This window comes from Molothrus aeneus, chromosome 2 (assembly GCF_037042795.1).
Source record: "Molothrus aeneus isolate 106 chromosome 2, BPBGC_Maene_1.0, whole genome shotgun sequence".
In the NCBI taxonomy this organism is placed as follows: domain Eukaryota; kingdom Metazoa; phylum Chordata; class Aves; order Passeriformes; family Icteridae; genus Molothrus; species Molothrus aeneus.
The window spans coordinates 4,359,160-4,384,600 of record NC_089647.1 but is presented as its reverse complement, the minus strand read 5'-3'; the positions used below and the strand labels follow the sequence as shown (position 1 = coordinate 4,384,600).

Here is a 25,441-nt window from a genome sequence, read left to right as displayed (position 1 = left end):
AGACTCCCAGTAGTGCCAGCTGGCATCTATCAGGTAGTGGCACTGTCCCACACCTTTCTCTTGAAGGAACTGCTGATAGTTTTGTAGAACAGATGCTCTGAGCTGTGTCCTCTCAGAGGCTGACAACTAAACCCCAAGGATATGCTCAAAAATTAATTGTGTGGGAGAAACAGAAGGTGTGGTGGAAGAGAGTTTGAGTAGAAAATAATAGTTTGCTTTCCTGAAGGGTTGTGGTTGTTTGGAGTGTTGCCTCTGCCTATAGGTAAGGCCCTTTTGCTCACCTCCCCAGAGCTTCCAAACTTCATCTCTTCCTTTCAGTTTTGGTGTCAGCCTGAAAGTTCAGATCAGTATCACTAGGTAGGGTTTCTCTTGGACTGGGAGTTCTGCTGGAAAAGTGGTATCAAAGACAGCTGTGAAGAGGATGATGGATATATTCCAAAGTGAGTGTTGGTGGAGTGACTTGCTGAGTAAGAATTTTTCATGCAAATAAAGGATGTTCAATGTTACGTATTGTGCAGAATTTATTTTAATATCCTACTATGGGATAGTTGCTCATTATATAATTTTTACATTAAAATATTGTAATATTTTAAAGGTGCTGCAATTTAAAGCTTTATGCTTTCATGGGACAGTTTCCCCCGCTGTTGTGTACTACTTCTCTACTTAAACCTTATGAGGAGTGCAGGAGATGTTTTGTTTTCTTTTTTTATTTTTCACAGTTAGCTGACTTATTTATTTTTTGTAACAGCAGAGGAGAAGATGATTTTTGAGGTTTTTTTTCCCCAGTACATGCAAATGCAATTATAAAACAGCAGGTACCAGCAAGAAGACTCAATAATCAGTGTTATTCATGAAATGTACTAGAGATGTGATTTTTAATCAGTGTTACAATTATGTTAGCTTAATTTTTTTTCTGGCTTGAGTAAGAGGATCTATGCAGGAAAAGGCAGCAAATAGGTATCAGAACTGTGTTGTAATTCTGTCATCTTGGCAAATATCCTTATTACCATATTTTCTGTTATTATCTAGGTAGAGTAGCAAAAATAGACTTCAGCCCATCAATATTTTGTATCTTTCAGAATATGGAGATACACTGTTAAACTTTTTTAGTGGGAATTATTTAAAAGGTGTGAAATAGCACTTCTGAACTGTTAGTCATGAGCTGCTACTGACAGAGAAACTTCATTTGCAAAACACTTCCTTTGATTAAGTTAATTGAGTGGAAATTTGGAAGTAATTTTCATACTGTAAACAACTTGGTGAGTATTTCTTTCCTAATGGGAGTGGTGAAAATGCAGTTTGCTTCAAGTGCTGCAGATGGGAGAAATAAGAATATAATGTTTACTTGTTCACAGGAAAGCATGTGGAGGTTTTTTCAGTTTTGGTAAGCTAAATATGTGAGGAAGGATAAAGAGTCACCCCAAAGTGTTTAAAATCAGCTGTGAATGGTGAAGTAAATCATATGTTTCTCTGTTTTCATGTTGATGAATGAGAGTCTAAGTCAAGTCCTGGTTTATTTCCCTGTATAATCAAGTTTTTAAATGTTTATTTATTTTTGGCTAGTTTCAAAACATTCTTCTTTATAAACATCAGTTCTCCTTTTTAGAGTGAGTTTGAGTAACATCAAATTTTAAAGTCTATAAAGTTGGCTTGGATTGCAGTGCCTTATTCTTCTTGACTTACAATGTCCCAGATATTTGAAGTCTCTCCTCACTGATGTGCTGAGTGGCTGCACCATCACCCTGACTAATGTTTCACTTTGAGAAACCTGATGTGCTCTGGAACCAACATTGTAAAAACAAAGGTGGCAGCTGCATTCCAGCCCTTGTATTTTGCAGACTGCTTTGTGCAAGTGCCTGAGCACATCTCTCTTGTAGAACCACGTTGTTCTTAGAGGAAATTTGGTGTAAAGGCAGCTTGTCTGTTGTGTTGTACTGAACTGTGCATACTGGCAGCCTAGGCATAACTGGTATTTCACAGTCTGAGTTTTTTCCATCCTTTATTTGCTTGGAAAACACTGACCTGCTGCAGCCTCGTTTTTTTCTTTGTTCTTTAGGTTCTCACAACGATTCGCTCAGGACACAGAGCCAATATTTTCAGTGCAAAGTTCCTGCCATGCACCAATGACAAACAGATTGTTTCTTGTTCCGGAGACGGAGTCATTTTCTACACGAATGTTGAACAGGATGCAGAGACCAACAGGCAATGCCAGTACACCTGCCACTATGGGACTACCTACGAGGTACCTCCTGAAATAAATCATAAGATTAAGATGGGGAAAACATGTATTTTGTTGTATTGGTGCCCAAGATTTTAACCAGGTTGTTGAAAACTTTGTTTCAGTGCTGTAAGAGTTACAGAACTTTCTTAACTTTCTTCTGTCTTTTTTTAATTGCTTTTTTATCCCATTTAAAAAGTAGACTTGAACAGAGAAATGTGCTGTCTGAATTCAATTGAAAACTTTGCAAAAAATGGTACTAAGGAAGACCACTTTGTACATATGAATTCACCTTCACTGAATGAATATTCTGCAGAGCAAAGCAGACTAAAATTGAGCTCTGAATTTCTTCCTGAAGTAGGCTGGGGGGTGGGGGAAGTGACTGTTTTGCATTTTTATTTTTATTCTTCCCCCCTGCCCCTCCCCTCTTCCCTGAACTTTTCAGCAGTTTCATGCCTTTTTCACAATTTAGATTCTTCTAAGAAATGCTTAGCTCAGCATGTGTGAACAACTTAATCTGAAAAAAGTGTTTACAGTTGTAGATAATTTTTCTATTGTGTATTCTAGTTAATTCTTTAGGTGTAAATTTAGCCACAGTCTTTTCAGTCCTCCCTTGGAAGTTTTGTTCATATAAATTAGGCAAGTGAGGAAGCAAAGTATTACTTAAGTAAGGAAGATAGAAAGATTTATTGTTCTATCTGCTTCTTTTAAATAACAGCAAAAGCTGCTGGTTGCAAAACTTACTATGCTTAAAATAGAAAAAATTGTCAATTTTTTGGTAGGTTATAAGTGTTCCTGTTTCTTTCACTATTTATTTGTTGGGGCTTTTTTAACACTACTGCAGTACACACACAGGGGAAAAATCCCAAATCCATTGGTTTTTTATGTATTCAGCTCAGATTTCATAGCAAGCTTTTAGATCACTTTCTTTGCATGTTAAATGAATAAAATCTTTAAAACTTCTCATAAAAAGAATTGAGGTGTGTGAAAAAAGAAAGTGGCTGAAGTACTGCCAGAGTAAATTTTTGTTCCTGTAGTAAAAGTGTCCTTGTGGTTGTAATTACACCAATTACATTTCCCTGCTATATTGCACCATCAAAATGGTCTTATTTAGGATGATTTTTATTCAGCCATAATGTTAACAAGAGGGCAGGGCATTATTATTGTTTTGAATGACAGGAGTGTGATACAGTTTTGGTTGGTTTTGCTGCTTTTAAACACTGTTAATGGAAGGAATATCAAAACCTCCATAGGACACTGGCTGTTTTAACAACTCTGTCTCTTTATGAGGTTATTTTTCTTATCCTATTTTGCACTGAGGTTGGGAGGATCCTGGAGTGGAGAGATAATTTCTAAATATTGTGTTGGTACTGCCCAGCTGTATGTAACCACATCATCATGTTAAATATAGAACTTTGACTCACTGGCTTCTCTGAATAACAACAGCCAAAAGCTACCCCTGAGGTACCAATTCTAAATTTGAATGTGGTTTGGATTTATGCAGCTCTTGGAGTTTGTGGCAGTTCAAGACATTACAAAAACATGAAACAGGAGTGTGGAAATTGGTGTAGATTGTTGTAAACTGTGAGATATTTGTACAATTGTTTTCAGTTCTGAGTGAGAATAGAATAAGAGAGGGCGAGGCTCTTGAGATATGTTTCTGAGGAATTTATTGTTTGTACAAGACCTTGACAAGTTTGTTTTTTCTCAGCCAAATCTTTTCTTTATTGCCCTTCATGTGAATTGTGTTTCAGAAAGGGAATGTACTTTTATGAACACCTCTTACTTTCTTGTTTTAAATACAGTGAAGTGATTGTACAGCTATACACTTTTAAAGTTAAGTAGCAAACAAGTTTTTAGTTAGTAAAAAACCAATTTTATATTTATATTTATAATGTGTACTTGTTGAACTTAAATGTAGTAATATTGACTCAATTATTGGGGCTTGCACTTCTCCATTTCTCTGGTTTAGTGCTTATAAAGAACTTAGGATGTTTGTGAACACTGGACATAAAAGTTCCCATGTGCAAGTTATATTACATGGATAGGGTGAAATTGCATCAGTGTGAACAAAAATAAAACACAGCTACTAAAAATAAGAGCTTTTCACATTCAGCAACATTATTGGAGCAAAATGTTTTCACTGAAAGCTCTGCTAAATGCTTAATGAAGAATTTAGTGGATTGCTAACTTTTATAGCTATGCAAATGAAGTTAATTTGAATGAAATATGTAGTGAAAACCAGTCTTCAATATGTTACACTGATATATTGAAGAATTGTGGTCATAGCTCAGCAGTTCTGTTGGTATTCAAACCTTGCCTTTGTTCTGCAAGTTAGACTTCTTATTTGGCACAGCAAGCATTGTCTCAATTACTGTGCTGAGCCTTAGAAGAGAGGCTGAAGCCTTCAGCTGTTACCTTTGTAACCCCATTTCAGGTAGAGAGATTTGCAGATATCATTAAGTTACTTTTATTAAGAATTTCGGGAGGTGGGGGTGATAAATCATCTCATTTAAAATGTTAAAGAATGGCTCATGCTCTGTGTTCCATGAATGTATTACACTGTTAGCCATTGTTGTTGCTTTATAAATGTCTACTGATAGTAGCAGGAATGTAGGAGAATAAAAATACTGCCACAACATTCTCTGTTTTCTGTTCTAAGAGACAGAGTGTAAGTAAACTGGCATTTCCTGTGCATTCACTGACCTGTGGAATTCAGGTCATATTTAACATTATGGTCACTTGCCTTTTTATCTTGTCTTGAGGAGGCTTTGAGTGAAGCCATTCATGTGAGACTCCCTCTGAGCTGTCCCTAGCTGGAGAAGGGCTGAGCTTAGGAAAATGGTTCAGTACAGTGCTCTCTCAAAAAAAAAAAAATTAAAAAAATATTGCAGTGAGGAGGTAGCTTGCTAGCAGCCTTTAATGCAGACTTGCTGCAGGGAACTACCTAGGATGTAAAGGAATAGCCCAATGGGAATAAAAGCCATTTAGTATTTTCAAGGCATTCAGACTTCTGAGGACTTTGTTTGTAATTGTCTCCTATTACTTGATAGAGAATAAACAGAGCTTTTGTTGATTGTTGCAGCAAACTGATAAGTTATCTGAAAAGTGATTGCAGTAAATGTATGTTATGCATTAAAAGATAATAGAAACAACTGTAAGCCTTGACCTATGGAACTTTAATCTTATGTGACATTTAAAAGTTTCCTTTGACTTCAACAGTTCAAACCTTTTCTTGAAAATGAGGAAACATCATCAGTTTTTCATTTTTTCTCATTACTTCACTGGAAAGCTTGACTTGAGTCCTAACTGCCTTACTGCTGCTCCAAATATTGATGCTTTTATTTTTAATTTAGTGTTATTTCTGGAGGCATTCATAATCTTATTTTTTTTTCTTTTGAGCAGATTATGACAGTACCAAATGATCCCTACACTTTCCTCTCTTGTGGTGAGGATGGCACTGTGAGATGGTTTGATACTCGCATCAAAACAAGTTGCACAAAGGAAGATTGTAAAGATGTAAGAATGAAACCTTTTAATAAAGATTTCTTTAATAATAATAATAATAATAAAATAAGCAAAATAAAATAGTAATAAAAATCTTATAAAAAAGATTACCTAAATGTAGAGCTGTGCATCACACAAACACATGATATGAATTCTGGTAAAGCTTTTAGAAATAATAGATTTCAGGGTCATTGGTGGAGATGACAGTATGTTTCCCAAGAAACAATAAAATCTGGGGAGTCTTTTTTCACTTTTTTAAAATTTTTTTATATCCTTTGGCATTTTTTTAATTAAAAAATTTTATAAAAATGCTTTGGTGTGAGGCTTCAGATATGGTAGAAAAAAATTGTCTGTTGAAATTGAATCTTTTAGTCTGCTTTACTCTAATAATGTAGAATGCAAAACGGGAGGCAAAAAATGAGCCTTGAGAAGCACTTGCAGCCTTGTATTCTTGAACATCCTTTGTCCCTCTGTAAGAAAAGATTTAGTAATGAATTATATTAGATTACTGGTATTACCAGTGTCCACTGTGTTTGAATTTTAGAAAAAACTATAATATTGAATTGGAACAAAATTATCAAAGTATGTATTGCTAGTCTTGATTAATTTTGTTCAGCCTTGTGCACATTTACCAGTTCTAGGGGTTTCTTTAATTTTTTTCCCCTTTACCCAGTTATTGGCTTGTAGATGGAACCTCCTCTAATCCTTTAATTGATTTAAACTGTTTCTGCATATTTAGTATTCTTCCACCTCCACAGTTACTGTGTTTCCATAAGAAAATCCAAGGTGCAAGGTAGTTTATAAGTCTGTTTAGCTTATCTATTTTTAAATGTTCCTGTGTTTTTTGTTTTGATTAGGTTTCTTTTTCAGTTGTTCTGGTACCAGCTTTCTTTCTCTGATAGTTTTCCTTCTGTGCAGTGGCTTTTCTGATAATACATTTATGATCTACCTTCACAGGCCAGACCTATTTTCTCAAAATCTGCTTGACTAAGGGAGGGGCTTGTGTAGTGAAACAAAACAAAACAAAGAATTATACTTCAAGTGTTCAGAGCTATTATTTCAATGCTGCATTTTTGTGTGTTCCAGGATATTTTAATAAACTGTCGCCGTGCTGCCACCTCTGTTGCTATCTGTCCACCCATCCCCTACTATCTGGCTGTAGGCTGTTCTGACAGCTCAGTGAGGATCTATGACAGGAGAATGCTTGGCACAAGGGCAACAGGTAGGAGCCACATTGTGCAGCGAGCATTTCTACCCACTGGCTGTGCCACATTCAGGTTATTTTCAAAATAGGTGGTGAATGACTCAAGCAAAAGTGTAGCTTCCTTCTGTGGGAACTATGGCTTGTAATAGTAGAGTCATTTCACTCTAATATTTCCTAATGCAAAAATCTTCAAAGAGTAAGTCTAATCTCTTCATGCATCTCATGTGTATTGTGAATGCATTGTGTACTGAGTGCAGAAAAGGACTTTTTGTAATGTCTCTTATTTTGTCTTGAAACGTGTGATTCCAGGATTCCAAAAAGCCAGGGATTGCAGCCTCCAGTGGTTCACCTGAATTTTAATTAAGTTCTTGTCCTGTACTCTACCATGCTGGAGTTTGATGCTTCTTATGGGAGGAGATCTCATGAACTCCATAATATCCTGCACTGTGCTTGCCTTTGTAGTGCAAAGGCACTAAATTCCTTTCTCATTTGTGTGTAGATATGGATCTGCATCATTATTTCATGGTTTTTGGTTCTAAAAGTTCCATTTGTGCCACATTTGACAGATAGCTTCCATACAACATCATGTGGGTGTGTGAGACAGTTATATAAGTGTGTGTGTTTTCATCTTTTATTTTTTTTGTAATGTACATAGAGTTTGTAAACAAAAATAATTAAGATGGTAAAATCTGATACGTCATTCTCCAGATCAAAATTATTGTAGAAACTACAGGATACATTTTTGTTGGATCCCAAATAAGGGGTTTATTGAAGCTGTTGAAAATTTGCAATAGTAGATGTGTAATTCATTTCTTCCTCATCTCTTTCCCCTCTCTCTTTCCCCTCTCTCTCCTTTTTTTTTTTTTATATATATATATATATATACACATAAAGGGAATTATGCTGGCCGGGGCACTGTTGGAATGGTGGCACGTTTTGTCCCTCCTCATCTCAACAACAAATCCTGCAGGGTAACATCCCTGTGTTACAGTGAAGATGGCCAAGAGATCCTTGTGAGCTACTCCTCAGATTACATTTACTTGTTTGATCCCAAGGATGACACAGCACGAGAACTTAAAGTCCCTTCTGCAGAAGAGAGAAGGGAAGAGGCAAGTGGTTAAGATGACCTCCTTTCATCTTTTGTGTTTTATAGCTTGCAGCACACAAGAAATACCATCAATTGTGTTCCCCTTTAATCTGAAAATAATGTTGCTGGTCGTAGACTGAGGTGTGACAAGTAGATTGTCACAAAAACTGTGTATTTTTAATACATATTTATGTATTTATATACAACATTTTGTCACTCTGGTTTTCCTTCTCGTCTGGTTTCCCTCTCTTAGAGATGAGAAGGCATCTGCCTGAACCTTGGTGCATAAGACCAGCAAGGCTGGCAGGTCACTCTGTGTTCTGTTACTTTTCATGCCATGAGAAGCATATTCCTTGACATTAATGCTCCTTGGTAAAAGTCATCATTTCCTGGCAGATATGAGGGAGTACAAGAAGTTTAGATCAAACTTGTGCATTTTGTTGATAAGTGTTCTGCTTATTCATGGATAGTCTGAACAGAAGGCTGACGTTCGGTGTTTTGGTGACAGATATGAATTTAGGTGACTTAAGAAAATGCAGATTTATATTTAGGCTTAGAATCCTGTACTGTAGAACATAAATAGCTGTGTGATGCTTTTCTCTCTTTTTTCTCTCCCCCAGTTACGTCAGCCTCCTGTTAAACGTCTGAGGCTCAGAGGGGATTGGTCAGATACTGGGCCAAGAGCAAGGCCTGAGAGTGAGAGAGAGAGAGATGGTAAAAGCATTTGCATTTGAAGGGGGGTTGTTGTCTCTGCTGCTGTGTTTTGTTGGGTTTTTGTTTCATTTTGGGGTTTTTTTCTTGCTTTGGTTTGGGTTTTATTTTCCAGTTTTTCTGACGTATTCCCAAAATACGTGCTTCAGATTGTCCTTGTGTTAACAATCAGCCAAGCCTTAAGATGGTTTTCTTAGAATTTAGCACAGAGCTGCTATTGTACAATGATTCTTAAAATTGAAAATATTGAAAATATTCTTAGCAGGAAAATTACATTGTTTCATTTAGGCTGCTGTAAGTAAAGGAGAGCTTTTTTTTCATTGTCATTGCTCAGGGACTAACACTACCACTTATTTCTTTTTTTTCCCAGTCACACCTCATATGCAATCATAATTACAAATTAAATGCTCTTTAATGGTTACATTAGGGGACTGGAATTCAAAGCAATAGGATTCTAATATTATACTTTGCATTTTTATAATGTCATTTAGTTACACAGGGTGGCTAAATTTTATGCTTATATTTTCATGTTTATAATATATTACTCAATTGCTTGAGATTTTAGTAAATAAAACATTTCCAAAACAATGCTTGGGTATCAAAAATTGGGATATCAAAGCAGGGCAGAGCCTTTTCTGTCACTCATCTTAATTTTCATCTAATAATGTCTTTCTGTTTAAATCTGACATGCTCTGGGATTCCAAGCATTTGACTCTAGTTCCCTTAAATCTTCCACCCTTTTCTGCCTACAGTTTCCCTTTCCAGATTTTCTGTGCTGTTGTTCTCATTTTCCTGCTTCCCCAAACTAGAGTAGAAGTGTCTGGGATTCTGTACCTGACACAGGCAGTAGGAGATGCTGTTTAGGGAGAGAACGTGAGCCTATCCTCTTACCTTAGTCTGTCTTTTTGCTCCTCCATTATTTGGAATTACTGGATTAGAAACACTGGGGGGTGTGATCTCATCTGCTCCTTTACAATCTGCATGTGGTTCTGTTGCCTGTGGGCTTCTGAAATCTTTTTTTGAATATGTTGATAATATTCCCTATGGCATCTGTAGCCACCTTTAGTCTGTTTTCTTAGGCTGTTGCAATTCCATTTTTTAAGGTCAGAGCTGTACAGGAGGGGAATGAAGGATCCCAGCAGAGGGTCAGAAACCTGTGCTGTGGAAATAAGGATAGACAGGGGCATTGGGAACAGGCTGAAGGGAACTGCTCCTTGTGGGAGAAGGGGGTGAGGGGTGGTCTCTATTCCTGGAAGAAATGAGGGGGGGAAAGGTACTTTTTGGAAAACTTGTAGATGAAACTTCAGCACCACTTGTTCTACAGGGGAGCAGAGTCCCAATGTCTCTCTGATGCAGAGGATGTCAGACATGCTGTCAAGGTGGTTTGAAGAAGCCAGTGAAGTTGCACAGAGCAATCGAGGACGGGGAAGATCACGGTCCAGAGGTGATTTCCTTCTTTTCAACAACAGAACTTGTGTTTATAGTGGATGTGCAGGCTTGGAATATCAGCCTTTCCTAGGTGTAAATAAAATTTTAGTGCACTAAAGAGCTGAGCACATTTATTTGCCGTAGGAATGATAGTGCACAGGGATCTTTAGAGGCAGAGTAAGTTTACTTTTGAGCTCTTTTTCTTGCTTTTTTGTTCTATTTTTAATCAAAGGTGGGACTAATCGGACTGATGCTCCTTCTACTAATAACATGGCACCTAGTAGAGAATCAGAAACTGCAATGGAAGTAGATGGTTCTGAACAGCTTCCATCATCTTCCTCTTCTACCATGTCAGCTCAAGCTCCTTCAACATCATCTTCGACAGAAAGTCCCCCTTCAACTTCATTACTGTCCTCTCCTGATAATGAACAAAGGCCTTCTTTTGGGGCCTCAACTCAGCCTGTGCTGCATCAGTCTGGTGAGAAGAAATCCATCTTGTCATTGCTTGTGAAAAATAAGGAACAATTCTCTTTTAGGATATTTTGGGTAGTTGATCTCCATCTGTTTTCTTCCTTGCATATGCTTAATGAGACTTAGGTGTTTTACAGTTACCTGGTGGTTGCAGCTGTGGTTTAAAGAAAGAGTAAAACCATCAACTCTATATCTTTGTCTGAAAAAGAAATTTGCAAGGGGATCACCAGTATTTTGAAGTAGAAATAAAAACTTTTTGCTTATTTTTTTCTAAACTTACTGTTGTCTTCATGGACTATAGTGACATCTTGCCCTCTTCCACTGGGATTTGGTTGTAGCAGTATCAGTGCAATGAATAGTAGAACCTGTGCATGTTAAAATCAGGGGAGGTAGGGGATGCCTCCTTCAGGAGGAACCTCTATCCTCAATGTTTCAGAGTCAGAATCTACCATATTAAACATAATTGCTTCAAGCTATGTCATTGAAACTTTGTGGGTTTCAAAAATATAACGCGCCAGAGAGGATTTCTGGAATTGTGATACATTTTCTAGCCTGCATTTTAAGGAATCTGTGCTGACCAGAGACATATTTTTGTCTGAATGTGTTTGAATTTCTAAGCAAAAGTTTATTCTGCTAGCATGAAGCTGAAGTTATATCTTAGTCTGGCTCTTTTCTAAGATTATTTCTTCTTTATCAGTGTTACTTTGGACTTCAGAATATATTTAGTTTTGAAAGGGGTATTGAGGTTTGGTTGACAGACAATGGATACTTTCTAATTTGTTGTATAATATTTGTTAGATTCTTTGACTAAATCAAAGTAGGGTGTCAGATTGGCAGCTTAAAATTGTCTACAGGACTCATGCAGGCATAATTGTAGTAGTTCAAGGTGTTTGCACACCTAATAAACATCCTGTTTCAGAAGCAATGCAAAAGGGATACTAGAATGACTGTAAAACAAGTTTTTGGGTACCATGGTGAGTTCAGGAAGAGGGGAGGCTCCTGGGCAGGGGGGTAGCACTGGGTCTATGAATGAGCAGGCTGCATTGGGAATGTCCATTTTGTAAGGTTTATGTACCCTGGTATCCTGTGGCTGTGCTCAGTTGTGAGATTTTATTTACTCACAGTCTGTAGTCTATAAATCTATCTGGAAACATGCCTTCTCCATCAAGGACAGGATTCCCTGAGCTTGTTCACCTGCTTTTAAAGGTGAATCAAATCTGCTGCTTTTTTGGGGTGACAGGAGAGGGAAAGTGCTAATAGGAATAGTGTAAATACAGTGGGGCTAAATAGGAAGCCCAGACAGAGGTGTGTTGTAAGAAGTGGGTGACTGAGAAAGCATTTTGGAAGGAGGAAGAAGGAAAAAAGGTTTTCGGCCACTATTTTGTGTAAAGTCATGGCAGCTACAAGTTTGACTATTGTAGCAAAGACTCAGCAAATGAAGAACTTGTTTTCAGGAAATGACTTCTTTAGAATCAGAGCATGAGTTCCTAACCCAGGCCTGTAAACAGCTTTCCATAAATCATTTCTACACTCAACACAGGCACTCATGGTAATCCTGTGTTTGAAATCACAGTACCTTTGCATAAGTATACAGTTCCAATTTATTGTTGGTTTGGTGTTCCAGAAAACAGATCATGTGGTGAGCATTTGAGCTTCTATATCTGAATTACTTTTTAAAAATTAAGAGATGAAGTGTCTGTTCAAAAATGAGTCAGTACAGAAATGGTTTGGTGCTGGGTCTTGGTGGGATAGATTTCTTTAGCAGAAGATGTATTCTAGAAGTTTGAACATTTAAGTTACAATTAAACAACAAAATCAGTGCAAAATCTCAGTAGCCTGTTATTGCCAGAACATTTGAATAATTTTTAATGTATGTATCTAATGAGAACAATTGCTGGAGATTGTCATGCTTGTCACTAAGGAAAAATACTACAAATTTATTTTCTTGCCCTGCTTGTGCCATTCAGTGGAAACTTTTAATTTTTGTATATTAGTTTTAAGATGCTGATGTTTTAAACCACTAATAAAAACTAGGTACAACAAACAGTAAAATATAATACAGTTTTTCTCATAAATAAAATTCCAGATGCACACAGGGAAGGGGATGCAGGGGCCCAGTTGTCTAATTAGTACAAAGCTTAACCCTAATATGTGTTCTGATATAAGGTAACTGCTTTTAAATTTTGAATGGAAATGTGACAATAACTGGGTTTTAAAAAATTTATTTCTATTTCTTCACTCCATTTGCTGGCAAAATAAACATTTGCTTAGATATTCTGGAATATATTGAAAGGTGTTGTCACTGAGCATATCCAGGATAGCAGCTTTTATATTTGGTATTGTAGTTCTTGTTACATCTTAAATTGTGGCTGTCTCTTAACTCAGTGGAACTGAATCAGCAGCAAGTACTGAAAACTGCAATTTTAGGCATCATTGAAATTCCCATAAAAGCATTCCCTAGGCTATTTGGAGTTTTTCTTTCCATAAATGGTTCTGGGTTGTGAAAATAATTCAGAGCAAATCTCCCTGATGCCATATTCCTTTTAGGAACAATATCTTTATTTTTGTTACACCTTTTCAGCCATAAACTGAGAGTATGTTTTTCCCAGAAATGATATTAGACCAAGTACATTAAACCTCATGACCATTCAGTATTAACTGGTGCTTGTCACTAACTTTCCAATTACTGGATTTTGATTTTGGGTTTGTTTCTCTTTATAAAAGAAAATTTGTTCATTTCACTGTATGGATAAGGGTTACAGAACATTTGTTAAGCTTTTGCCTGGCTGAAAGCCCCATGCCAGTGTAATGCTCTCTACTATTTTAACATTGTGTGATTCAGGCACTGCTATTAAAGACACAATCTGTGTTATTTAAAGAGGAGCACTTGCCACACAGCACTTGTGTAAGTGGAGGAAATCTGCAAAGAGCACGGAAAGACTAAAAAATTGCTTGGTCACCTCATTTTATAGCAGTTTGCAAAAGTACTGGTAATCAGGCAATGAACTTAACATACCAAAATAGTTTAACTGGGAAATGAATAAAGACAAAATGATGAAAACAGTGAAGCCTCTAAAGATGGGACTAAAAGAAGAATCTATTAAGAGGATGCTACTAAGGATTGCTTCTGATCCTATAAATTACTTTGTCTGTAGGACCACTTAACAGTGATTTCAGACTGTGAATCCTTAAGCACAGGCAATGTCTGAAATTAACAATGAATTCATGGAGAAGTCTATTTTTTGGTTTAGCTGTTGTTCTGCCACCTCTTTCCATAGTTCCAGTTTACTTCTTGCACTAGTTTGATTTGATCAAAATGTACCTGGTTTTTTTTGGAACTGTCAGGAAGCTATTACATTCATTTTGAAACACTACCTGTAGACCACAGTTGCAAAGTTTTACACCAAATATTCTCATTTATTCTGTGTGTTAGGAACACCAAAATGAATACATCTGTTGTGTGCTTTGTTTTGATTTAACCAGGCTGTATCTATTTTCCTTAACTAATTCTTTGTTTAATGGTTTCATTGCTGGAGATGGGGAGGGGGCTATATTGTGTGGCACAAATCCTGGACATTTAAATCTTATGATTCATGCCTTTAGGAAGAGAAAACCAATTTCAATATTTCTATTTGATGATTTCTGACTGTCAGTAATTTTTTTTTCACTGTAATGACACTTAGTACCTGTTGCTTGTCTCTTTGGTCAGACCCCCACCCCTCCTCTCTGTTCTATATATTGATTGCTCAATGCTTCTCTCTTCCCCCCTTTGTCTGTCTCCCCTCCCTTTTGTCAGAGTTAATGGGACCCGAGTTAGCAATAATCCGTAGGGGCCTGCAGCGACTGAGGCTTAAGAAGGCAGAGCAGCAGAGACAGCGAGAGCTGGCTGAGGGTTCTGCACCACAGCCCTCCTCTTCTGAGCAGCCCACCCCTAAGGGCTCCTCACAGGACCCTCAGGCAGCAGGTTGTCACTTGCCAAGGTTTCTCCAGCAGATGATGTAGCTGTAGTTTGTGCTGCTGTTGTTTGCTGAGATGCTTCTCCTCCAGAACAAGGCATTTGCTGCATTCGCTGCTTGTCTTGCCTTGCATGTGGTGGTGTTTATCATCACATGGTCAGGGAAGCGGTTGGATGGACAGGGTTATTGATCTGACATGTTTGGGTTGAGTGACACCGTGTGGAAATGGTTTTCTAGGTGCATGGTATCGGGCTTGCGCAATGGTCGTTAGAGCAGCTGAGCAAGAAATTGCTGTGCTCTGAGTAGAAGGAGAATTGCACACTGAAATTGGGTTTTGGTGCTACTTGGATCCAACAGTAACATTTACGACTTGGCTTTGGGTTAGCATGTGTTCTAAACCAGAGTTACAATTCAGTAAAACAGAGTTTTGGCACTCTTCAGTGCTATGGTTTTACAATAAGTGTAGTGAAAATACTTGTACCTAGCCAAAGTCCCCAGATATACTCTCCTTTTTTTAACAGAGCAACTTTTCATTTCACCATCCTCTTTCTCTCTTATCTTAGAGAAATTAAAAATGATTACAAGAACACCTCAAATATGTTTGCAATAACATATTTGAGAAAGTTAGGGCAGAAGCATGCATATGAATAAAGAGGCAAACCCTAAAGCATAAACTTGAAGCAAACTTTGTCATGGCACCCTGCAAAAATGAGTGAGCTGCATGCTGTGTGAGAATTCAGTGTATTTTGTGTTGCAAAGTCATGTCTAGCAGTGTCTCTGCTGTGGATAAATCCTGTGACAGTTGAGATGTGGCTAAATTGCTTTTAAGGATTGTGTCACACATTTACAGCTATCTTGCCATGGTTCAGTCTATTCCTTAATCTGGAGCTCCACAGAACAATTTAATGTAACAGTGGCTGATGCTTGAGTCACAATATGCAGTTACTGAATTTTGAATAACTTTCTACACTAAAAAATACTGCAGTGAGGTTTTAGAGTGTTTTGGAAACCAGTCCATCCTGGGAGGGTCTGTGCCTATCTTAGGGATGGCAACCATGGGTGCCTGTTTACCTGTAGGAGAACAGGAACAGCAGTGGTAGTGGTGGCCTTGTAGGGGGCTGCAGTTTCCTGCCAGGACAAAAAAAAACACACCTCAAAAATCTACCAATTTTGGTTTTGTCTTTTTTTTTTTTTTCCTAGCAAACTGAATATCAGAATTTATTAACTCAAATTTAAGTATTGATAGAGGAAAAATTGTAACATAGTCAATAAATCTTGATCTCCCATTTCCTTTTCAGAATGGCTTAATTTTAAATTTTTTTTTTATTTTTTTTTTTTGCTAAGTTCCTTCCCACTGAATTAAAGTAGGGAATAAAGTTTGTTTACAGCCATGTCTGGAGGTTTATCTGTGGTGATTTTGCTACCTCTGAAGGGTGTGTTGGTCTGGGTTTCCCTTGGTACATCTCTCCCATCTCTTCCTTAGTGCTCCTTCAAGGATGCAATGTAATTTTTTTACTCCCTGTTGCCTGTGCGGTTCCTGCAGCACAGTGGGATCCATAGTACCACAAATGGAAAGGTTTAGCTGAGTAATTGCTTTGATTTGGAGGCAGAGGGGTCTTGTACATAGTTTGGACCTCCCAACACTGCCTCTTGGAGTTTTTTTGAGTTCCCACATGATTAGAACTTCAAGGGAACTCTTGGAAACATTCAGTCCTTTTGTTTGGGATCACCAGGAGCCACAGACACAGCCTTGGAGGAAACTAATATTCAAGCATTTATCTCTTTCTGCATGTAAATGAATTTACATTTACATTTTACATTGTCATATCATGAATTACATGACAATGAATTTGCAAATTTAACCATTTTACATACTAAATAATTGCTTTGAAAGACAGATTTACTCAGTGCTATGGAAACATTTATTTCTGGGGAGACAAAACGGGAACCGTTTTTCTCCCTGACTTCCAGCCCATCTGGATGTATCTTATTGAGGTCTGGTCTGGTGGGTGGAATTGTTGTCCTCAGCAGTGGAAGTTATAAAATGAGAAATTTAGAATTGAAAATATTTAATATGTTTGGCCAATTAGTTCTAGAGAAATTTGATAAAAGATTATACTGTCTTTTCCTTTCTATTTGTATGTGTAAGAATAATATATTCCTGTTGTGCTTTGTCAGCTTCTTTCATTGCATTCCTCCTTCCTCTGCTCTGGGAGGGACCAAACAAAGCTCATTTCTTTTGACTGGGGATCTCCTTTGCACTTTTTATTTACTTAATAAGATTTCTGCAGTCTGGACATGGAGATATTCTCTAATATTCTCTGTACTTGCTCTTTTCTTTTTCTGAAAGTTACTTTGTTTTGTTTTCCTTTTCTGACCTCCCAAGATTTATTTTTGTAAGTTGCTTATTCATAATCTATTCCTTTGGAAAACCAGATCTGCACATTTTTGGTCCCTTGTTTCTCCATAGACACAATTGTTTTCTAACCCTGTGCTTAGCTGGTTATTCAGAAATACGGTAGGAGAAAAATAAGTGAGTAGTTTTGAATTGTTTGGAGTCTTTTAAAAGTAATAAATTCCTATACAAAGACAGTCTCTATTTTTTTTCCTGAAAGGTTGTCTTTGCTGCCCTGTCAGGAGGCAGGTATTCCATTTTCAGGCACATACTAGATGTAAATTTTCAAACAAAAAATTACACCACAAAACGCGTCTGCAAGTTCTCAATCCATGCTCCGATAAAACCTGTATAAATTGCAATTGCAATTTTGGAGGGAATTCAGTGTGAGACTAAGGCCACTTCTTCTGATTCGTACTTCATTATTAATCCTTATCTTTGCAGGGACAGAAGCTTGAGTAGGAAGAGAAAAATATCCCAGCCATGTAAGAAATTACAAGTAGAAAATGTCAAGAGCTGAAAGCTTTTGCAGGTTTAATAGAAAATTAGACTGTGTGGTAGTTATTCTGTCTCCCAGTTACAAGAGCATTTGTAAGATCAATCTGTAGTAGTTAACCTATTTAGAAAAATATGGTCAAAAGTTTATAGTTTTGAATGTGAAAGGGAGATTGACTCTGAGACAAAAGGTCTCAGATGACAGAGATTTTGTTTGAGTGGATACTAAATTTGGAATTTGGCTGAATTTTAGAAGCAGTGTGTGCTGCATGGATCAGGTCTATTTTGTCTTCAAGCCTTTGCTTAGGTATTGAATAGATTCAGATATTTTTGGTTGCCACTTTATTTAATTAGGGAAACTACAGTAAATATGGATTTTTATTTATTGTATGATTTCTCCCTCAAAAACCTAGTTTTTCCTTGCATTTTTGTGGCATTTCATAACATTTACATCCTGTGAAGTATTTAAAAAACTGCTTTTATGTGCTATATGCAAACAACAAAGAAAGTAAACATTTTTAACCTGTTGTTATTGCTGCTATGCCACATATGCATCGCCATTACTACATCACTTCTCATTCTGAGAATTTTAAGGAGATGGAATTCAATTTGAAATGATCATGAAATGAAAAAGAAAAACGGTATTATTGATCAAAGGTTCCTGTAGTGGTCATTGTGCCTAATTTTACCCACAAAACCATGAATCAACATTAGCCTTTTTTCCTGAGGAAAAAAATTTGATTTATACTGCATTTGCTGTGGAATGCAGATATATACATGTGCATGATGGCATACTGCGGAACCTGTGCTGCAAATTGACTTTTTTTTTTAAGCTTTTGGTTGATCTATACAGTGAGTCTCTAAAGCAGAGCAAACTGGACCTTAATTTCTGTGTTAAAGCTTTTGGAGAAGAACAAAGGAATGGCAGCAGTTTTTATCATTAGATTCTTTGCTAACACTTCAATGTAGAAATTTTATATGAAGATGTAGAAATGATATTTGAAGTGCACAATATGTAAGTGAGAGCATACTCACTGTGCAAAGTAACTATTTATAGTTATTAAATCAAGTATTTAATTTCTTAGATTCCTCTACATGTATCATGTTTAGGACTTCAGAACAATTCTCACTGCTTTAGACCTCACCCTGAAGCTGGTGATACAAGGAAGAGGTTTTTTTTCAACCAAAACTGAGATGGCATGCTAATATTTTGGTGAAGTCAGGTGCTGATTGCCCAAACTATAGGAAGATCCTTCAGCATATAACTGACCTTAAAATTATCTTCTATTTTCTGTTTGAGGTTCCCCAAATTTATGAATCTCCAGTTCCCTCTTTAAGTGGTGCTCCAGTTTAGAATGTACTGGTGACATTACAACCAGTGGTGAACTGCATTGGGATGTAGACCCAGCCTGTGAAGGCTCAGGTAAGAGTTTGGATTTTTGTTTGTTTTTTTAACTATATGGCACAGTTTTGGTAATACTTTTTTAAAAACAAAACTTTATAAGAAATTATGAAAGTATATTTTTCAGATTTTTTTTTTACAAAACAAAGCCATATATTAAAAAAAGAGGCATTTACCTGAACTTCTCTAGGCTGGTTTCATGGTCATGCTGATTCCCCTGCCTGAGGTGGGGGTTCCAGGCTGCAGAGCCACTTGAGGGGGTGCTGGTGATCTGTGGCTTCAGGGTGCTTGGAAAAGAAAACAAGGAGGTTTCAAATTGCTACAAACAACTCTATTCTTAACCATGCTAATTCAGGTATTTAGGATGTTTCCTATATGTTGGTCAAATATTCATTTATTAAAGTGAAATGCATTCAGAAAGTTGTATGGAGACTTGGGTGTAACAGTGAGATGTGGGAGGTGTAAGCCCCCTTTGGCATGGACTTCTACCTGGAAACCTTTTCATTTTCACCTACTGTGGTTGAATGATGCACATGGCAAAACACACCTACTTTTTTACTTTCTGCTGTATAGAGTGAGGTCTTAATAAAATCAGAAATGCTGGTAAGGGTAGTGGAGGTAATTTCTTAATGTTTCTAATTAATATATGTTAGTTCAGTCTTCTGATCATACAGGTCTGAATTACAGAGTTGATGAGATGTGCTTTTCCAGCCAAGTGAAATATTTGGCAGCACAAAATACCTTCTAAACAAGGGCATATGAGCTTTTGCAAAGGATTGGAGTGGAGGAACAGAGCATGGCTGGGATCACTGTCATTCATTAGGTTTCTCAGCTTGCAGTCCAGGGTCTGCCCTCTCTATAGCACTTCTGATACAAGTTAATCCCAGCCATGGACTTTGTGAATCCAAGATCAAAGCCAGCCCTTGAAAGAGGTACAGATTCCTGTGCTGTCTGCTGGAACACAAGGAGATCATCTCATGATGTGGAACATCTGTACACCAGCTTTTTGCTGTGATTAACCTTCTAAAAAGTGGCTTATTAGTCTATTGAAAAAACTCCCCTGTAAATCCTTCTCTTCTGATTTAAGTATTATATATAAAGCACACTTCACTTTTGGAAAGTAAAATATATTAATGCTACAAGTCTTCTACTTAATAGCTACATGCCATAAATCTAGATGATAAATTCTGTGGTCTGACTTAGGTGTGCTTGGTGCAAGGCATGGGAATGGTTGAGCAAGGAAGACAAACCAGAACCAATTTAATGTTCCTCAGTTATAGAAACAAGCTGTGCAAGTTCCCAAAGCAAGGTACCCTACAGAACACACTGCCTCAGACTTTCCTGGTCTCTCTCCTTTGCTCCTCCTCCCCTTTCCTGCTCCTGGATATCAGTGTGGCAAAGGAGCACACTGCCATGCTTCCACCAATGCCTGGGAGTGAACAACTGCTTGAGAATATATGTATTTAAAGCAGCTTGGTCAATTTAGCAGGTCTAATGGCTGTACTACAAAACAGGTCTCACTGGTGAGTCTGGCTCAAAGCTGGAAGGGAGCTTCCTGTAGGAGAGAGTATTATTTCATTGCTTTCCTCATATAGGATGTACATTTATGTTAAAAGTCACTTAGCATGCTGTGATGCTGGCAGACTGTGACTCAGTTTGTAATACAGGATATTAAATCCTTTCAGTTTAGGATGGATTTGTTTATAATAGATGATTATCAAGTGGAACCAAGATATGATACTCTAGCCAATATCTTGAGAATACTGCATTAATTTATGTACATCAGCTCATCTTCAAATACTGTAGAAGTAAGATCTGGTCTTCAGAGGTGACAAGGGGAATAGACTCACAGGAGATACTGAATATTGCATCTGCTGTGTCTGTGCAGTGAATGTGTGCTGGTGATAGTTATTAACTGGTAGTGTCCAGGGGGGAAAAAGGCACTTATCTGCTGAGGGAGATGATTATTCTATTTATTTGTTTATGTGATTGATGGGGATGCTTGTAAGACTGACAGGTGTGGTACTGTGATAAACTGATCAAGACTTGTTCTCAGTCATCAGAGGTGCAGCATCTAAGAATGCAGAACTACCAAAGTGTCATATAATTGGGATGTATTTTGGTGCTTTGATGTTCTAAAGCATTATTATTAAAAGAGTATTTCAATATTGGAGGTACTGGTATGCCATGAAGTATTTTATGCTGAAGTATAAATATTCTGAAATTTACATTTTGCACATGGTGTGAAACTGGTGTCATTTGGTAGCTGGAGCAAAGGCTTTAGGAGTTGTGACTCTTCTGTGTTTTTCCTGATATGTCAGAAGTGTGAAGAACAAGTGTAAAATATTTGGTAATGGACAGGCATTTTCATTATCAACATGTCAGCAAGCTTCAGGCTGTTCAGTGAATAAATAATGGTTTGAAACAAGTGGCTTTGCTTCTGTCATGCCTAGAAAATGCAATATGGCTGGCTGCTCATTAAACAAACCCAAAGCTTCCTTATGTTGCTGCTTTTTTATTTTAAACTAACATATGATCGTGACATTGCTGTGCAGTTCTCTGCTGCTTATGTTTTAAGTTGAAATCTCGTTTTTGTTTCAGATTCTCCTTCTTCAGTGGTTAACAAACAGCTTGGATCCATGTCACTTGATGAGCCACAGGGTGCGTGTGACAGGAAATGCGCTATACCCAGCCATAGCTGATTGCAATGCTTCTTTTAAAGTTGCTTTTCATTATGAGAAACAGTCTAAAAATGCTGTTCATCCACATATAGTAGAATTCTGTAAGCAGATCTGCTGGAAACTCATTATTTAATGATCAATATGATTAACAGAGTGAGGTTAATTGTTGTTTTTGAAAGCCATCCTAAGCTTGATTCTTCATGCAATTATTATGGTTCAGTGTAGGTACAGTAAATGTCTCATATATATTTTACAGACAGTTTTTACAGTATTTTTGTAAAATGCAAAGTAAAATTAATTATTTGAACAGGTTGGGTTTTTTTTGAATGGTTGTTTTTGGATCAAAGGGCAAATATTAAGATTGCAGTAACCTTTTAATTTCATAATGCCGTATTATTTCTCTTATCCATGAGTGATGTGCAGCTTTGTGATTCCTGCACAGTTTGAGTAACTCCAGAGCACCCATTGCACTGAGGTGCATCTTCCCTCTGTATCCCCTTGTCCTTCACCCCTCCTGCTGAACAGGTACTGGTGTTTCTTGTAGGATCCCTGTGGACTCGGGGTGGACAGAATGCTTGGGAGCTTTCTCTGTGCTCATTATACATCAGTCTCCAAACTGTGAGCACTGAAGTGGGCCAGAGGTGACCCTACTCCAGCTGCATCAATGTCATCTGTAGGGAATATTTATGGCTGAATAATTGAGGAGTGATAGATGCTAATTTAAAAATAGATTGCCATACACTCTGCATTATGCTTCCATATCCAAGCGTCTGTAGAGATTTAGTAGCTCAAATCCCACAAAACAGCTTTGTCTTTTTCACATTCCAAACTAGAAAGCTATTTTGAAATCCCACTTCTGAAAAATAGTCTGTTTGGCAGCTATTGAGATTATGGCTTACTTTAGGATGCCAGGATGTTGGGAAAAAAATCAAGCTGCACCTTGACAAAATAAATTCTTTTTGTGGAGATACATTTTGTGATGACATAACCTTAAACCTCGATGTGAAATTTGCTAATTATTCATGGTTTAGTAGTCTACATCATTCCAACAATCAGGTTTAGATGGAAACCTTGCTTATAAAAAGTAGCCAAGTTATGCTCTCTTTTCTGAACTCAGAATAAAACATTATTTTGTCAGAGTAGAATAACCTAGAACTAACATAGAAAGTCTGTAAGATTTCCTAAAATTCTTACAACTAAAAATTTAGGAAAACTGGGTTTTTTCTGCATTAAGTTACCTGAACTAAGCAATTCTCTCTTATAGAATCACTTCAGGTTTTTTAATATGCAAAAAAACCCCAACTCATAATACATTTGCTTCTCAGTTCACCACTTCTCAAATTGTTTTAAGGCAATGTTTTTCTGCTTTGTTAGCAGACAATGTTACTTCTAATTTGTAAAACTAGGAATTTGAGAAAGGAGCAAATTTATTAGGAAATCTTTTGTTCAAATGATAACCAGAAAGAATAGTTTGCTGAGTTCCAGTTGAATTTCTGAAGTTTAACTGCATTAGTTTCATTTCCATTTGAAGTCTCAAAATAGTTGTAAGTAGTTAATGAAGGAAGTCATGACAGTTCTTTTCATACAGAATTAGCTTTCCTTGTTATTCCTGCCTTCTCTTAATTTAGTACTGAATCAGCTGTCTTCTATTGGACCTGTTTCTCTTGTTGGCATTCATGTCTTAGGAATGGTTTTGGGTTTAAAGGTCTTTTTATTCTTACTGTAATCCCATCCATTTATAATGCCAACATTATGACAGTCCAGCAGAACCCAGAAGTCATTGCTGTGTGTACAAAATAGTTTGAAATGGATCACAGTCATCTGCACTTGACTTTTTAGAAATGTTTTGCACTGTGATTGTCATAGTGGAGGGCTGGCCTTTACATCTATTGCAGTGTTAGGATTTTTAGGTACTGCCTGAGTTGGAATGAGTTAAGAGGGAACCGGAGGCTTGATTAAATTTCATGTGTTTAATTCTCAGAATTCCTGTTTTTTCTGAAATACACAACTTATTTTCTCCTCTTTGGATCAATTTTTCTCCCTTCCAGAAGTATCTCTCTTAGGTCTTCACACAGAACATAGTGCTGGATAGGAATTATTTTGGGTTTTTTTTAAATGAGAAGTGATCTAGCCTCTTCTCATAAGGTTGCCAATAGATGAGTGGACAGAGCAGCATTTGAGATGTGGCAAACTGGCTTGAAGTTCCTTACAGTGTTAGTTTAATTAGGAAATGCAATCTGTAAACTTGTCCTTATGCACTTGCCTCTTTATGGTTGAGAGCCCCAGTGTCTGTGAAGTTACAATTGCACAGGTTCATTTTCTAAGGGAAAAAGTGGGTCTGAAGGTTGTTGCTGTCAGTTATGCAGTTTGGCTTGTGGATTTGTTTTTCATGTCAGGTTATGAATGAAATTTTGTCTTCAGTTTTAAGAGTGGTAGTTTAAAAGTGTGTCCTTGCTGTAGGCACCTGGAGAATGGACCATTTAATGGGAGTGTGCTTTAGACAGTGTTGTTAGTATCTTCAAAGTATCTTGTGTTTGGCTGTAAAATTAAGTAAAGTTTCAAGGTATTTTTGAGGAATTTAGAATAAAATTTAGTAAGGTGTTGACAAGCTACAGCTTTCTCTTGTAGCAGTGATTACTCTGCTAGAGTTGGCAACCAGATTAATAAACTGAATTGCCTAGATCACAGAATTTGGACCATTTTCCTCTCCTTCCCTTCACTATCAGTGTGAAGTAGATCTGCCCTGATGGGATGAATTTATTAGAAGAAGAGAACAGACCTTCATTCTAATCTGGGAAGTCTTTAGCCATCACATTTCTCCCAGAAAACAGAGTTCAAGATTTGTAGGGTTTATGTTATTCTTTCATAACTGAAAGAATGTTCAGTTATGTAGGAGGCAAAGGATTTTCTTCACAGATGCTCCCAGTCAACAGTGTAAATTCAATATCAAATATTGAACCATGCAACTAATTTTTTGCAGTTTATTATCAGATTCTTCTCTCATCTGTCTTTTAAAAGGTTTCTTGTTCTTATTAGTGTCTATGTTATGCCCTAAAGTTACCTGAAAGAAGAAACTGACCCCATCCAAATTGTAGTTGATGTTATTGTAGATTTAGGAAAATGCTATTATCCGGTATGTTTTTACAGCTATCTGTTCCCAGAAACTTGTAAAAATAATTTCTCAGTCAGTTCCCTCTTCAGTGAAGTCTACAGCAATTCTTCCAAATTTTTGGGTGTGGACAAATATGCTTCCAGAGTAAGTGTAGCCAGTCCTTATGCATCTTGGTTACATTTTCAGACCCTGAGATTTTAAGAAATACAATCCTGGTATTCAGTTAGGCTCATTGTAGATAGCCAGGTTTGGTTACTTTGATTGGCAGCATTAAGTGGTTTTGTGCTGAAGCCAGCCTTGCACAGCAGTAGGAAGTCCATGAGTTAAGTCGTCATTTGGGGCTTGTCTTGGATTATTCACAGTAGGAAATTGTCTGTCTTTAGCTGGGTTCCCAACTCAAAGATCTGCCTTGTCTGAGGCTGTTAAAAGGAAGCTGAAGAATTCTCCCACTCTCACTTTTGGCTTTCAGTGTCAGTTCCTGGTGACTTGTGCAGTATGTGGGATCAATCAATATTTCAACTTGCTGAGGAAGGGATGTTTGAAGTCTGAACAGACATTTATAAAAAGAGATTTTATAAATCATAGATTGTCAAAAAATAGAGGAAGGACCCTTTTAGTTAAGAAAGAATGTCACTTTTGTTCAAACTGTCTATATAGCACTATAAAATATTTCCTTGAATTTCTTAGGTTTCCAGTTCCTTAAATAAACTTTCTATTAATCAGTTTTATCCTTGCTCCACTCTAACAAGAATGTAACTGGAACTTTAAATTAAA

The 25,441-nt window shown here is 37.1% G+C and overlaps 1 protein-coding gene across 5 annotated transcripts in view; it reads left to right on the top strand.

Moving 5' to 3' along the window:
- Nucleotides 1-25,441, top strand: part of DCAF6 (DDB1 and CUL4 associated factor 6) — a 73,248-nt gene that overhangs the window by 23,021 nt on the left and 24,786 nt on the right. For 2 of the 5 annotated variants that reach the window (XM_066571882.1, XM_066571881.1), the window contains exons 4-12: nt 2,057-2,242; nt 5,624-5,737; nt 6,812-6,947; nt 7,824-8,038; nt 8,637-8,730; nt 10,052-10,171; nt 10,388-10,633; nt 14,423-14,590; nt 21,476-21,535. In XM_066571882.1, the coding sequence (XP_066427979.1) occupies nt 2,057-2,242; nt 5,624-5,737; nt 6,812-6,947; nt 7,824-8,038; nt 8,637-8,730; nt 10,052-10,171; nt 10,388-10,633; nt 14,423-14,590; nt 21,476-21,535 (1,339 nt within the window). The remainder of the gene's footprint in view (nt 1-2,056; nt 2,243-5,623; nt 5,738-6,811; nt 6,948-7,823; nt 8,039-8,636; nt 8,731-10,051; nt 10,172-10,387; nt 10,634-14,422; nt 14,591-21,475; nt 21,536-25,441) is intronic. The other 3 variants (XM_066571883.1, XM_066571886.1, XM_066571884.1) reach the window with 3 other exon arrangements.